Source organism: Eubalaena glacialis, chromosome 19 (genome assembly GCF_028564815.1).
Source record: "Eubalaena glacialis isolate mEubGla1 chromosome 19, mEubGla1.1.hap2.+ XY, whole genome shotgun sequence".
In the NCBI taxonomy this organism is placed as follows: Eukaryota; Metazoa; Chordata; class Mammalia; order Artiodactyla; family Balaenidae; genus Eubalaena; species Eubalaena glacialis.
Window position 1 is genome coordinate 48,111,110 of NC_083734.1, and position 15,762 is coordinate 48,126,871.

Consider the following 15,762-nt stretch of genomic DNA (forward strand, 5'->3'; position numbering starts at 1 on the left):
TTGTCCATTTTATTGGCATAGAGTTGCTTGTAGTGGTCTCTTAGGATGCTTTGTATTTCTGCAGTGTCTGTTGTAACTTCTCCTTTTTCATTTCTAATTTTATTGATTTGAGTCCTCTCCCTCTTTTTCTTGGTGAGTCTGGCTAATGGTTTATCAATTTTGTTTATCTTCTCAAAGAACCAGCTTTTAGCTTTATTGATCTTTGCTATTGTTTTCTTTGTTTCTATTTCATTTATTTCTGCTCTGATCTTTATGATTTCTTTCCTTCTGCTAACTTTGGGTTTTGTTTGTTCTTCTTTCTCTAGTTCCTTTAGGTGTAAGGTTAGATTGTTTATTTGAGATTTTTCTTGTTTCTTGAGGTAGGCTTGTATAGCTATAAACTTCCCTCTTAGAACTGCTTTTGCTGCATCCCATAGGTTTTGGATCGTTGTGTTTTCATTGTCATTTATCTCTAGGTATTTTTTGATTTCCTCTTTGATTTCTTCAGTGATCTCTTGGTTATTTAGTAACGTATTGTTTAGCCTCCATGTGTTTGTGTTTTATACGTTTTTTTTCCTGTAATTGATTTCTAATCTCATAGCGTTGTGGTCAGAAAAGATGCTTGATATGATTTCAATTTTCTTAAATTTACTGAGGCTTGATTTGTGACCCGAGATGTGATCTATCCTGGAGAATGTTCCATGCGCACTTGAGAAGAAAGTATAATCTGCTGTTTTGGGATGGAATGTCCTATAAATATCAGTTAAATCTATCTGGTCTATTGTGTCATTTAAAGCTTGTGTTTCCTTGTTAATTTTCTGTTTGGATGATCTGTCCATTGGTGTAAGTGAGGTGTTAAGGTCCCCCACTATTATTGTGTTACTGTCGATTTCCCCTTTTACAGCTGTTAGCATTTGCCTTATGTATTGAGATGCTCCTATGTTGGGTGCATATATATTTATAATTGTTATATCTTTTTCTTGGATTGTTCCCTTGATCATTATGTAGTGTCCTTCCTTGTCTCTTATAATAGTCTTTATTTTAAAGTCTATTTTATCTGATATGAGTATTGCTACTCCAGCTTTCTCTTGATTTCCATTTGCATGGAATGTCTTTTTCCATCCCCTCACTTTCAGTCTGAATGTGTCCCTAGGTCTGAGGTGGGTCTCTTGTAGACAGCATATAGATGGGTCTTGTTTTTGTATCCATTCAGCAAGCCTGTTGTGTCTTTTGGTTGGAGCATTTAATCCATTCATGTTTAAGGTAATTATCGATATGTATGTTCCAATGACCATTTTCTTAATTGTTTTGGGTTTGTTTTTGTAGGTCCTTTTCTTCTCTTGTGTTTCCCACTTAGAGAAGTTCCTTTAGCATTTGTTGTAGAGCTGGTTTGGTGGTGCTGAATTCTCTTAGCTTTTGCTTGTCTGTAAAGCTTTTGATTTCTCCATCGAATCTGAATGAGATCCTTGCCGGGTAGAGTAATCTTGGTTGTAGGTTCTTCCCTTTCATCACTTTAAGTATATCATACCAGTCCCTTCTGGCTTGTAGAGTTTCTGCTGAGAAATCAGCTGTTAACCTTATGGGAGTTCCCTTGTATGTTATTTGTCATTTTTCCCTTGCTGCTTTCAATAATTTTTCTTTGTCTTTAATTTTTGCCAATTTGATTACTGTGTGTCTTGGCATGTTTCTCCTTGGGTTTATCCTGTATGGGACTCGCTGCGCTTCCTGGACTTGGGTGGCTATTTCCTTTCCCATGTTAGGGAAGTTTTCGACTATAATCTCTTCAAATATTTTCTCTGGTCCTTTCTCTCTCTCTTCTCCTTCTGGGACCCCTATAATGCGAATTTTGTTCCATTTAATGTTGTCCCAGAGGTCTCTTAGGCTGTCTTCATTTCTTTCCCTTCTTTTTTCTTTATTCTGTTCCGCAGCAGTGAATTCCACTATTCTGTCTTCCAGGTCACTTATCCATTCTCCTGCCTCAGTTATTCTGCTATTGTTTCCTTCTAGTGTATTTTTCATTTCAGTTATTGTGTTGTTCATCTCTGTTTGTTTGTTCTTTAGTTCTTCTAGATCTTTGTTAAACATTTCTTGCATCTTCTCAATCTTTGCCTCCATTCTTCTTCTGAGGTCCTGGATCATCTTCAGTATCATTATTCTGAATTCTTTTTGTGGAAGGTTGACTATCTCCACTTCATTTAGTTGTTTTTCTGGGGTTTTATGTTGTTCCTTCATCTGGTACATAGCCCTCTGCCTTTTCATCTTGTCTGTCTTTCTGTGAATGTGGTTTTTGCTCCACAGGCTACAGGATTGTAGTTCCTCTTGCTTCTAGAGATGAAATTTTCTATACAATGGTAGAGTCAACGATATTTAGTGCCAAGATCTTAAGGTCCGTCTCACTTTTTTGCAAAAATTTCCTCCCAATTTGTTGTAGTCTTATCACTGTCCCTTCATGGTCACCAGCTGAAACCGTGCAAGTCAGATTGGGACTTGAACCCACGAGCCGGGACTTGAACCCAGCCAAAATCCAGATTGGGACTTGAACCCACAGTCCTTTAACTGAGATCACACACCTGGTCTCATGACTTAAAGAAGCTCAGGTTCTTGATGTCTCATCACAGAAAGAATTCAGTGAGAGACGAATTACTTTTTGTTTTGAATGTGATGAAGAGCCTCAGAGATTAGCTAACAAGGGCTGGGACCTGAATCTTCTGGCTGTTCCCTGAACACACCTGAGCCCCCTCTGCCCTGAGCCTGTTTAGGTCAGGCTTTGGGAGACCCCTAACGGGCAAAAGAATCAGCTAGAGCAGCTTCTGAAACTCAGAAACTAGAAACAGCAGGAACCATAGCTTATTTCACAGAAGCCACCGAGCTGTCACTTGGTGACACTGGCTTCTGGGGCAGGAGAAGTCGCAGGCTAAGTGCTGTCCTGCAGCTCCTGCGGATTCTTGGAACACCCTGGGAATGCATCTCCACCCTTTCTTGTCATCACAACGGACTTCCTCTTTAAAAATTCAATCCCTTGTGTTTGTGTGTGTGTGTGTGTGTGTGTGTACACACGTGTGTGTTTCCTCTAAAGGTGGTAGACTGTGCTATTCTATATTTGTGCTATTTTAATCCTTTTTCTTGTGTCTATCAAATAGGGAGAAGATTTCGTAGCTCTAGGCCTGGGAATAAACACTCGATTGGGTAGACCAGGGATATGCTCTTCATAGACCAGGCCCTGCAGACACTGCTGAATGCCTCTCTGAGGCCCTGCATGGGCTCCAGCCATGACTGGAGTGCCTGCCGTTTCCAGGAGTCCGACTAGGTGCAACCGAATGTCGTGGGTGCAGTGAGATGAAACCAGAAAAAGCATCTCTCTGCCCTAAGACTATGTCTTTGGTCTAGACTTCCGCATGTGCTTGACCAACAGTTTCATCCATTCCGACAGCCATAGACTTTTGTTTTCCTCTGGTTAAAAAAGTAGTTGATGTCCATTGTAGGAAATTTGGAAGACACAGAAGAGGATGAAGAAGAAATAAAAATTACCCAATATCCAAAACTCAGAAGACCATTGCTACTGTTCTGGAATTCAGAGGTGGGTTGCAAACTCAAGACCCCTGGGCTATTTTCATCCTGCACTTGTCTGCTGGCTCAGTGTTTGAACACTGAGTTACCTGCCTTTAGGGGGAGCATGTCTGGTTCACCACAGGCCCCACAGCCCTTGTCATGTATTTCTCCTGCCATACCTGCCTGTTCCCTGAAGACATTTGAATTTACAACCCAGGGCTCTCTTATCTAGAAATATTGTCTTAAAAAACAAAATTGGGATATCTGGGTCTATACAACTTTACGTCCTGCTTCCTTTCCCTAAATATTTTATTGTGAGCATTATCTACTGCCGTTAATTGCGAAGAACACGATAATAATTATACTGCAAGGGTACATTATATAAAATATCATGATTTGTATAACCCTTCTCCTATTGTTGGGTATATAGATTATTTTAAGTTTTTTTGCTGCCACAAATTACACCAGGATAGATATCCTTGCTCGTAACTCCTTGACTATATATCTTATTTTCTTAGAATAGATTCACAGGAGTGGAATTGCAAGCTTTCTAAAGACTTTGACACATGTTGCCAAATTCCACTTTGTACCAAGTTACCCTACAGGTAGACTATGAAAGCATCTCCCATAACTGTGTCATCAGGAATTCACGCCAAGGGCTTGGCAAGCACCTGACACGTCAGTGCCCAGGAAATGTTAGTTATTAGTTTCACTACCAGTATTGAACATTATTTGAAAAAACCTTAGCCTAGCTAAGGTAGGCCAAATTTATCTCATGTAAGTTTACATTCACTACTGAGTGAGCTTGAACTTTTTTTCCCCCCAAATTTTATTAGCCATCTGTATTTCTTCTGTGAAATTGTCTGCTGTGCCTCTTCCCCAACTTTTCTATTAGGTATCTGTGTTTTTCTTATTGATTTGTAAGAGCTTTCTATGTATTACCTCTCTGTCCCATTTGCTTCGAATCTCTCACTGGTACAATTCAAACATCTGGCTCCTACTCCCACTTTTGCAAACCACTTAGAATGTGAAAAAAAAGGACTAAAGAGAGACGACTGAGGGAATAATTGGGGGAAGGTAAGGAGTCCTGGTATAATAGAAAATTGGGACAAAATCTCAGGATCATGGAAGATGTCTTCTGGGTGCAGGTGGCGGATTAGATGAGCCTCCTGGGTCCAGGAACGTCTGATGCATAGGGAACCTCACCTTTCAAATAACAGTCTACAGTTCACTGAGGACAGTTGGGGAGATGGCAGGAGAGAAACTAACAGGAGTTGAGTGCCCACTATGGTCAAGTCCTGGTCAGAATATTATTTCCTTTAGTTATTATAGCAATGCAGTGAGGTAGATATCATTATCCTTATTTTAAGACAAGGTAACTGTAACCCAGGATGGCTACTTGACCACCCAAGACTCCACCGCTGGGAGGAAGAAGAGCTGAATTAGAAGTGAGGTCTGCCCTTCCCGACCGAAGGCATTGGATCACTGGGGGCCCGTGGACATCTAGTCGCTAGAGATTCACATATGCTCTAATCGCCCCTAACTTCAAGCCATCCAAATACATGTTCTATATTTGCGTGTGTCCACCACAGTATATATCTTATTTTTAAATAAAGCCTCTTCTGTTCATCGGGTGGCGAGGAAGTGTGATGCTCGGTGGCTTCCCCAAGGGGAAGAACAGGTCCTTGGCAAGGTGAGCTTCCAAGTATCCCTTCCCTTGAATCCCAAGGGGGGTCCTTAGGACCTGTTCCTCCTTTCCTTCTGCCACCGCAGGAGAGGACAATGTGGTTAGCGGAGCAGCGTGGCTTAGGCCTTGGGATGAACGCTCAAGATTGAAAGAGGAGGTATCCACCAACCAGGGTTTTGAAATAAAGCATATATTCGCTTCGATGTTATTTCTTACACGGTAAGATCTTGACGCCTTGGATCAGAGGGGAGAAGATTTCCATGGGAGGTGAGTCGTCTGCCATCCACAGACCCCCCTATCCTTCCCTCCTGGGAAGTGGGCAGGAACTGTGGCCAGGTGAGACACCCCCGGGCTGCAGACTGCCTCTCCACCCCCCCCGACCCCGTCCCCCAACACCTCCCACCGACCACCCACATACCCTCTCCAGAATCCTAACGGCGGGCACCCACTCAAAACCATGCACAGTCTCACTTATGGAGTAATGGCAGAGAAAATTAAAACTCCTCCCTGCCCTGCCTTTTCCCACCAGCCTCCCTTGGAGAAGGAAATCGGATCCAATAGTTTGCTTTTAAAGCCTTTTAAGTGTTTCACTGTAAGGTACATGCTCTTCACATAAAAACGCAAGTGTCTAAAAACCACACGGAATGCACCAGGTTACAGCACAAGTCAGTCTCTCTGAGGACGGAGATGCATGAGCTGCAGGTCCTTACCTACTCCCCTGAGGGCTGGCGCCTTCCCCGGCAGCTGCAGTTTCTGTCTGCTTCTGTCCCCGGACGCTCTCGGGCTCTGCATTTCTGGGCTGACTGTCAGGTTTGGCCTCCTCTTCCTTGATAAAATCTGCGATGCCTGGGCTGCTGAAAGATGCAAAATCTTTTCAATAATTTTTACAGGAAAACATCTTCTGTAGAAAGAATGCTCAAAGGGTGGGGAAGGCTTTTAAGAGAATAGACCCAGGAGGTCAGGGAAGAGCTGGATTTGAAATCTGGTTCTATGACCTTGTAGCCATGTGGGCTTGGACAAATCACTTCTGGAAGCCTCAGTTTCCCCACCTGTGACATGGGAATAATAGTACCTACTTCACAAGGCTTTTATCACCATTAATGAGCACCCCTGACACCTGCAATGTGGAGTCTGTAGGGGGTGTTTCCTTTGGCTAAGAAGTTTCTAGCTTCCAATTCTTAGATGTTGGGATGGGCCTGTTGGTAAAACTGTCAAGAGCCTTTTACATTAGGGACACATAAGCCCTGCTCCCCACGTGTTCATCCAAGTTTGAATCACAGCCTACTTTACACCTGCATATTCATATCTTCAGGTTGTTGTTTAGTAGCTAATCTGGCCTTCCAGAAAGGTTCCAAGCATCTGGGGACCATATACCCTTTCTCTTGCCTATATGCTACCCACCACTGGGCTGGGATGATACACTCACAGGAAGATGGTAACTGGAGCGCCAACTTGGATTGAGTTCCCAATATTTTTTTTTAAGATTCACGTTTTGAATTAGGTTGCTAATTAGTATGAATAATCTCAAGTTTCTTCCTCACATGTATTAAGTGTCAGTGCACGTGAGTTTAGGGAAAGAGTTTTGTTATTTTCCATGCATCTCTACAAGTTCTCGAGTTCACAGGCAGTTAAATTGTGAATATCTAGATTAAATGCTTCCAGGAGAATTTGCTGGCTCATCCCCTTTTGGACAGTTCAGAAATTTCACAAATGGCCGTAGCCAGCAGGCAACGGGGGTAAAGCTGGGAAGGGTCCCTGAGTCGTGTGCGAGAGAACAGCCTTTCTTGGCACGTGAAGACAACTGAATTTATGTTCCATGGTGTAAGCTGTGGCTGGGTGAATAGTTTTCATCCAGATTCAGGAAAGGAATGAAAGCTCTCCTTGGCAGCCCGTGAAACCTCGTTTAAAACAGTGATTAGGTACTACCTACTTTCCCTGACAGGCCCTGGTAGGGGAAGGCAGTGGGTCCTGTGCTCTAAGACAGAGAAGATCGTGTTCCACAGGGAACTTACTAAAAGGGGGAGCTGCCGGTGGTGTGGGTTCCAGCTTAGGGCACGTCGGTGGAGCCCAGAGAGGTCGTGGGCATGACCAGAAAGGAGAGAAGAGAATCCTCCAGGAAATGAGATGGTGTAGGGTCGTGATTAGACAGGATCTCACTGACCGAGTGTGGGGAGAGAGGAGGAGGGCGAGAGAGAGGGATCAAGGGCTTTACACTAAGGGACCGGGCACGGGGGAAAGTGGGGAGGCACTTAGCCCCAGGAGCTGTGTTCCTCTGGTCCACAGGCTTCTCCCCATCACCTGAGGCCTCACTCCCGTCCAGCGCTCCGAAGTCAACAACTGCCTCCTGCCTAGCACCTGGCTGACCGGGGAGAAAGCAACAGGGTTATTACTGAGGAGGAAACAGGGAGGATCAGGGAAGGGCCAGGCTTGGGGCACAGGCCAAGTCCAGTGCGTGTTCAGGACCTGGCTCAAAGGTCCTCGTCCCAAGGATTTTACTCTGATTCCCAGCAGGATATTCAAATTTCCTTCACAGCCCAGGCAGCAGAACTTCACATTGCCTGCAGCCCCCTACTACCCCCGCTCCACACCTGCACTCCCTCGGGGGAGTGATCCTCCCTCGCAGAGGGGCTTTCTTCTTCAGCCTGCGCTAGCTTGTGCCAGCCGGCAAGTCCCTGGAGGTCTGTTTCCAGTTTTAGGAGTCTGCTTTGGCCAGAACGTTCAGGGTCCTTAGGGCCTTTAGCATTTAAATATTCCACAATTGCCTCAGGTGTGTGTCTTTTCTCTCCAGCTAGACTGTAAGCTCCTTAAGGGTGAGGACCCTGTCTTAGCCAGCCTGTGTGTTGCCTCAAATTCTACTGCAGGGCAAATAATAATCGCCTGGTATGATTTGCAGGCCTCGAGAAGATGTATTCAGCTGAAACTATGGGGAAATTCCAAAAGTAGAACCATTTTTTTTTTCTTGTGCTGAACACCCAGGATGACTTAAGATAACAGGTTAGTCTGTTTTCTTGTTCAAAAAAAGTACTTTCTTCAAAGCGTCAGATCTCTTAAATGATTTCCAAAATGATTTCCATAACCCTGTCTCCTCTAATTGAGTTCTCAGCAAACTAAAGTAATAAAGCTGAAACACTAGAGGCTGTTTGACCAGGTCCGGCAGTGAAGAAAACACGGCTGGTCCTGTAAGCAGAATCCTCTGACTTTGGGCAATTTGAATCTCAGTATCTGCAACTGTAAAATAGGAATATTCCTATCTTGTAGAGTTATTGTGAAGATTAGCAATAATGTATGTAAATGCTCTCAGTGTCTGGTGCTTATTAGCTGCTAAAAATGGTAACTGCTGCTTCCACCATAAATAGTGATAATACTACTACTAATAATAATTGGGAATCTGAAGTCAATCCCCTGAGAGAACTGAATTTGACCAGAAATTTATTATTATGCAGGCTTTATAGGTTGAGAATAACTTATTCAGCAGCCTTTATTTCTGTGTTATTCTTGCTGACTCTCTTCCTTAATCCTGTTATAAAATCCAAAAGGCAAACAGCAACTTGTTTTTTATTATAATTTGTTCAACAAATACCCGTGTGCCTTTGCATGTAATAATCCAAGGCTTCACAGAGATGAGTAAGACATTTTGGCCTAAAGATTATCATCTAACTTGGCTGCACCACTGACTTCTTTCCTGTGATACGCTTTAGGTTCAGTGGAAAGCAAACTCCTGGGAATTATTCCTTCTTCTCCATCTGCAACTGAAGTTACGAATGAGGTGACCTAAGCTGCCTAGTTTGTATGTCCATGAATTCCAGTTCCTAATCACCTTACCCGCATCCAAAGTGAACCAAACCTCAGACCTTTGGGGCCTTTCTAAGATGGTCCTCACTGTGGCATGTTACATATATTAATCTGCAGGAAGACCAAGTTATATTTACACTGAAAGGTGAAATGTAACTTCCTCTCCAGGTAGGAGGACAGATGCTTTGCCTTACAGAGAATGGAGGGGGTTGTGTTCAGGAGTTTCATTGCCAGCCAACCTAACATCCTGAAGTTTGTAGGTGAATTTGGGGAAGACTGTGGCTGGCTTTGGGCACCATGAAGCCCACACCTTCTAGTATCTGGGCAAAGGGATACCTCCAGTAGCAAAGAAACCAAACAGCTGTTTACATAGAAGGTGTCTGCCTCAGTTCTCTCTCTTTTTTTTAATAAGTTTATTTATTATTTATTTATTTATTTATTCATTTATTTATGGCTGCGTTGGGTCTTTGTTGCTGCACACGGGCTTTCTCTAGTTGCGGCGAGCGGGGGCTACTCTTCGTTGCGGTGCGTGGGCTTCTCATTGCAGTGGCTTCTCTTGTGGAGCACGGAATCTAGGCACACGGGCTTCAGTAGTTGTAGCACGCGGGCTCAGTAGTTGTGGCTCGTGGGCTCTAGAGTGCAGGCTCAGTAGTTGTGGCACACGGGCTTAGTTGCTCCGCGGCATGTGGGATCTTCCCGGACCAGGGCTCGAACCCGTGTCCCCTGCATTGGCAGGCGGATTCTTTTTTTTTTTTTAACATCTTTATTGCAGTATAATTGCTTTACAATGGTGTGTTAGTTTCTGCTTTATAACAAAGTGAATCAGCTATACGTATGCATATATCCCCATATCTCCTCCCTCTTGCGTCTCCCTCCCACCCTCCCTATCTCACCCCGCTAGGTGGTCACAAAGCACCGAGCTGATCTCCCTGTGCTATGCGGCTGCTTCCCACTAGCTATCTATTTTACATTTGGTAGTATATATAAGTCCATACCACTCTCTCACTTCGTCCCAGCTTACCCTTCCCCCTCCCCGTGTGGCAGACAGATTCTTAACCACTGCACCACCAGGGTAGTCCTGCCTCAGTTCTCTTGACAGTGCTTGGACACTAACTGTTGACTGAATAGTTCTTAATTTGACCAGGAAAGGGAGAAAAAGGTAGAAACCTTATATTTATACAAGACTCTGATGACTGAGAACTGAGTCCCTTTAATGGCCCACGTTAATTCCATGCACCTGATAATTGTTCCGTCCCTCCCATCACCTGCCGTACCCAGACACAGTTCTGGATAGACGAAGTTTGAAAATAAAGGTGAAGAGAAAAAGACAATTCCTGAACTTTTACCCTCCCGCACACTATCTTCACTTCGATGCCCGGTGCCCAGGAGGTGCCAAGACTCTGCCTGAGATGCCTTTTGAAAAGATTTATTGCTTCTTTTAGATCGTGGGAAGAATTACAGCTTAATCGCAAGAGCTGCTGTTGCCTTGGTGTAATAGGCAGCTTTCGGTACAGTCACAAATAATAGACCCTGTTTGTTTGCCAGTCTGAGCGTGCTGGAAATGAGTGTTGTCTCACATCCCCAGAGGAGATCTTAATTAAAGCTTAATTATGCACCATAAATATGTTTTACTTTGGGCCCCAGGAGGTGGGATTTTTGATTTGGGGAGGCGTAGGGCCTAATAAGGAGTCAGGAAAGAAGCCGTAAGCAGCGACTGAGCCCTTTAATTTGTCCCTCCTCGGTGTGGTCCTGAACCAGCAATCAGATCCAGCGTGGGCTTCCCCCAGAGGCCTGTCCCTGGTGCCACCCTCTCGGGGCCGGCTCGGCGGGCATAGTCACACCGCCAAGGCTACGATCGGACCCGGAGCAGCCTGATTGGTTTCTGGTGGTTAACAATCCAAACTGCGCCAGACGCGAGAGTGAAGAAATCAGATGAATCTCGAGAGAGGATGCGATTTTATTGGTCGTTCACTCCTTTAAGTGCTAGAAGAAGGCCGAGTGAAGTGGCAGCAGCTGTCTTGGTCTTCCTGCTCCCCCGCACGTCACACCTCCTGTCCTGGGTCACGGCGCTGCCCTCCGGAAGCTTAATGTCCCCCCGTCCCCACTCCCTGACCCCACTGTGCTGCGTCCTTCGCCGAGGGCGACTTACCACACGAGGTAAATTCTCCCGGGCCTTCGGGGGCCCGGCAGGCACAGCACAGGGGTCTCGGCCGGGCTGGGGCAGGAGATGGGGAAGTAGCACAGGGCCGCCGGCGACTCGGGCGCGGGGCCCGGGGAGGAGGGAAAGGAGGCCGGAGGGAGAGGCAGGGAGGAGTCCTGGGCCGCTGGGGAGGCGGGCGGCAGTAGGGGCAGCAGCAGGCTGCAGAAGTTGGTATTGGGCTGCAGGACGGGGGAGAAAGCAAAGACGGAGCAGTAAGGGGAATATTCAACACAGAACAGGGGGTGCTCGCTGCTGTCACCTGCACAAAAGAAAAAGAGCCGTCAGGAGGCAGCCCTCACGGGGGGAAAGGACACTTGAAAAAGGCTGTGAATGAATCTAAACACAAACATCGTTCTTCGGGGGCTGGGGGGTGGTGTCTCAAGGTGGTCTGGGGGCAGCCGGCCTGGCTCCTGCCCAGGAGGTACCTGGCTTGGAGCTCAGAGTCACTGAAGAGTTAACCAGGGCAATGGCATCACCATCACACCCTTCTCCAGCCGATGGTCTCCGGCGTCCCTGACAGATGCAGGAAAGTTCTTTCCCACTAAGTTCCCATGTGGAAGCTCGTGGGCCCTTCTCCTCTCCCACAGCCAGTCTAATTAGCTATTCTGGCAGCAACATATGGTGGCCCGCGGGGTCTCACTTAGGTAAGGCTCTCTCCCCCGACCTTCCAGCTGCCCCAGGTTGGGAGGTTGTGGTCATGCCCTAATCTGGCCTTTCTGCTGCAGAGGGGAAGCTTGGGGAAAGAGAAAGAAGCAGAGAGATCCTGGTGGGCTCACGGGAAGGGAGAGAGCGCAAGCGGGGAGAAGCAGGTGGACGGGGGAGGTGTCCAAGTGAAGTTAATGATTTGTTCGCTAACCTCACACTCCATCTGCCATCCTTGCTGGACGCAGAATATGGGCACGCGATGGAGTCACGATCCAGAGAGACCCCTCAAGCATGACAGATCTCTCAGCTCTGCCACTAGCCAAGCCGGGTCACCTTGGATCAACGGCTTACCTCCTCAAAACCTGTGTTCTCTAGCCCTGCTCCTCCCAGGGTGGTCCTGAGACCAGCAGCATGGCTATCAGCTGGCAGCTTCTTAGAAATGCAGCCTTGCTACCCACTCAAACCTACCGCGTCAGAACCCACGGTTGATTGAGGTCCCCAGGTATTTCTCAAGAACTTCTGAAGTTTGAGAAGCAAGGCTATGAGGCCCAAACCTCTGTGATGAGAATCTCCTGTAGAGCTTGTGAAACCCCAGCTTTGCAGGCCCCTTCCTTGGAGAGTCTGATGCTCTGGGTCACGACGGGACCCAGGTGTGTGTGTTTTATTAAGGACCTCCCTGGCGATTCTTATCAGAGAAGCTGGGGAAATGCTGCGGCTCAACTCAGTTCCTATGCTAAGATGCCATCGTTGTAACCATCCGGTTGAAAACCATTACCTATAATGGAGGGCTCTCGGTCTTTATTTACTTGAATCCGCTGTAGGAGCTGACACTCTAACCCACTCATTTCCAAAGGCCTCCCTTGGCTCCTGGAGTGGCTCCTACTTTTCGGATCATTTCTCTGTAGTTGTCTTCTCCCTTCCTTCCTCAGATGTTTGTATTTCCCGAGGTTCCTTCATCATCTCTCGTTACCCTGTCCACTCTCGCAGGGGAGACGTTCCTGCAGTTTCAGCCACCTCTTACTCACTCTAGGCCCTTGGCTTCCTTCTGGTGGCCAAGAGTTCTCTGCTGAGCAGCAGACCTGGGTACCCAGGTGCTTCCTGGCATCTCCTCCTGGCCCATCCTGGCTGTTCCTTCACAGACAACGGCGACAGGATGGGCCCCACCTTCTTCTTGCTTTCTCAGCCTTGCAAAGGCAACCGCCATTGGCCTAGTTTTCTGGGCCAGACCTCCAAGATCTCTCTGATTCCTCCTTTTTCCTTCTCCCCGTCCCCGACGCTCACCAAGTTGTGCCAGGCTTACGTCCTTAAACATCCCTCCAGCCCAGGCCCTCTCCCTCTGCTTTTGCTTCAGGTCAAGCCCTTCTCATTTCTCTCCGGGTCCACAGCAGCTTGCAGCGCGGCCTCTGTCTGCCCTCACCCTCCCAGCCAGCCCCCTTTCATGAACACAGTCAGCTTTTAACAATGCCGATCTGATGCTCCATTGCCTCCAGCATGACGTTCAAGGCCCTCGGTGGCCTGGTCCTTGCCTACACGTAGGGCGTCAACTTTACACTTCCTGACTTGTAGCCTGACCCTAAACCAGTGCTTCTCAAACTCAAATGTGCACACAAATCTCCCAGGGACCCTGTTAAATGCAGGTTCTGAGTCAGTAAGGCTGGGCTGGGATTCATGCATTTTTAACAAGCTCTCCCGTGATGCCTCTGCTCCTAGGCTGGGGATACTCTGAGGCCCCAGACTCTTTGTAGTTCCTCCATGTCTGTCTGTCTGTCATCTCTCTCTTCCCCCTCTTCCTTGCTCTCTCTCTCCTCCATGCCTTCGCACCCTCAGTACCTCCTGCTGGGCGCACCTTTCTCGCCTTCCTCCCCGGGCCCTGGCTCAATCCCCTCCTTCAGGATTTTCACCCCGCGGGCCCCTCCCCACACATCCTTAGAACTTACCTTGGCCGGGGCGTGTTGGTGTCCTGCCCTCCCACTAGGCTGTGAGCCCCTGGAGGGCAGGTCCTGTGTGTTTGATTTTTGTATCTCCAGTACCCATGCGGTGCCTGGCAGGTAAGCAGGCAGTAAATGAGTATCGAACTGCTGAATGAATGCGTGATGGATGGGAAAACCCCCTGTGCCATACACTCTGAGATGGTGGGGGCAGTTGAATGTACCTATGCTAACATCCCATAGGTACTGGGGGTACAAATGGATGACTTCATTGGTAATCAAAGAGGTAAATTTTTTAATAATCAAGTTATGACCTCTCACATCTCAAACTAAAATTTCTTTGGTTGAGCTATTCTCTTATAAAGGTGCTAACCCGGGAGCAGTCTATGGTGTTGGGAGCAGGCTTCATAAATAGGGGGAGGTTTCGGGATTAACCTTTACCTAAAGCCCAATCATGCCCAGGATTTCAGTCCTCCTGTCTACCTGGTGGGGTTGGTAACAACTCCATTTTACTGATGAGGAAACAGAGTTTGGAGAATTCGCCAGTTTACATTTATAGGGCTAGTATGTGGTAGACCAGGAATCTGATCCAGAACTTCAAATTCCGGGCTCTGTGATGCCCCAGGCCCCTCTGTCTTAGGAGCGTTACCATAAATGGACTGAGAATTATGGTTCTCTCTATAAATATGGGAGCATTTGCTTATGTTGGTTGTTTTCTAACTTGGGCAGACAGCTTGGAAAGTTGTTGGATGCCAGTGGACTTGCCTGGAAACCCATCAATCTTGGCCTTTCGGAGGACATCTTCAACAGAATTTATTTGCCAGGTAAGTTATGAAGATTTGGGATTTGCCTCAAATTTCCCTTCCAGGCTGCTCTTCAAATGAATAGTTCCCAATCCAAAAGAGACCACAGTTGTCTTAGATGTGTACATTTTAAAATCTGAGTTTACTGCTTTTTCTTAGTTTTACAGTCTCCACCATAAGCCACTATTAGTCTGACTAGGTTTTGCTACTCCTGCAAATCCGAATCTGGTAATGACTAACACTGAACTGAGTAAGGAGTGAGGAGAATTTCAGAACATTTGGCTTTGTTTTAAAGGGCAAGATTTTGGAAGCAGGCTCACCAGACACCATCCAGATCCATTTTCCTGGCACATAACTAGTAGGACTCTGCCCGGGCTCCAGGTGAGAGGAAAGGGCAGGAGAGGGCACTTACTTCCTATGAGCCTGGCACGGGGGTCAGGAGTGACTTAGGACTCCAGGTGCCAGACCGCCACAGCACAGTGGCCTTTGGATGCCTCTGCGTGTCCTGGAAAGGAGAGGTGGCTCCTTTCCAAGCCAGGATGGGGCTGGGAGGGGTTTGGGGAACAGGCAGGAGTCCAGGAGCCGGTGGCCACCATAGCTCCCTGCATTCACTGGGCCTGCTGTCGGCTCTGCTTCCGCCTGATTCATACAAGTCGATGGGAGGCAGCAGATCCTGCATACGGACTGGGCCTTCGGTGAAGGTTAATCCCCACGCCTCCCTCTGCTTGAAAGAAGAATATGTAACTCGGCCAGGCTTATTTCTCACCCTGTGTCAGTGTTCACCTTGATCATGAAATAGGATTTCTGAATCAATTGCACATCAGACCCAGCTGGGTCTTGACTCACTGCCTGAGTTTTCCATGTCTTTTTGGAGGGGAAGCAAATCTCTCGCTTGGTGAATGCTTTCTGATTGTTCATCTTTTTCCATTTGGTGTTTTGCTTTGGAAATTCAGGGCATAGTAAAAGTGTCTGTACCTGCGTTTGTGTTAGGAGTTTAAAAATATAACCCTGATTTTCGGTAAAGGAAAAAAGATTGGGGTGGGAGGTGGGGAGGAGGTAACGTGACGACGAAGAAAACAAAGTTTTCAGGTCCATTCTCCTTACTGAATACAGCTGCCTTGTACCCGATACCTTAAGGCTATCATGTATGAGCTATGGTGTCGGGGGCCGTTCTAATGG

The 15,762-nt window shown here is 46.9% G+C and overlaps 1 protein-coding gene and 1 long non-coding RNA gene across 2 annotated transcripts in view; one reads left to right on the top strand and one right to left on the bottom strand.

Moving 5' to 3' along the window:
• The window catches only part of LOC133080216 (uncharacterized), a 29,181-nt gene extending 25,732 nt beyond the window's left edge, over positions 1 to 3,449 (top strand). The window contains exon 3 of the long non-coding RNA XR_009698435.1: positions 3,120 to 3,449. This is a non-coding gene — a long non-coding RNA (uncharacterized LOC133080216). The remainder of the gene's footprint in view (positions 1 to 3,119) is intronic.
• Positions 1 to 15,762, bottom strand: part of MARCHF10 (membrane associated ring-CH-type finger 10) — an 89,751-nt gene that overhangs the window by 31,187 nt on the left and 42,802 nt on the right. Inside the window, exon 5 of the mRNA XM_061176096.1 lies at positions 5,926 to 6,069. Within this exon, the coding sequence (XP_061032079.1) occupies positions 5,926 to 6,069 (144 nt within the window). The remainder of the gene's footprint in view (positions 1 to 5,925; positions 6,070 to 15,762) is intronic.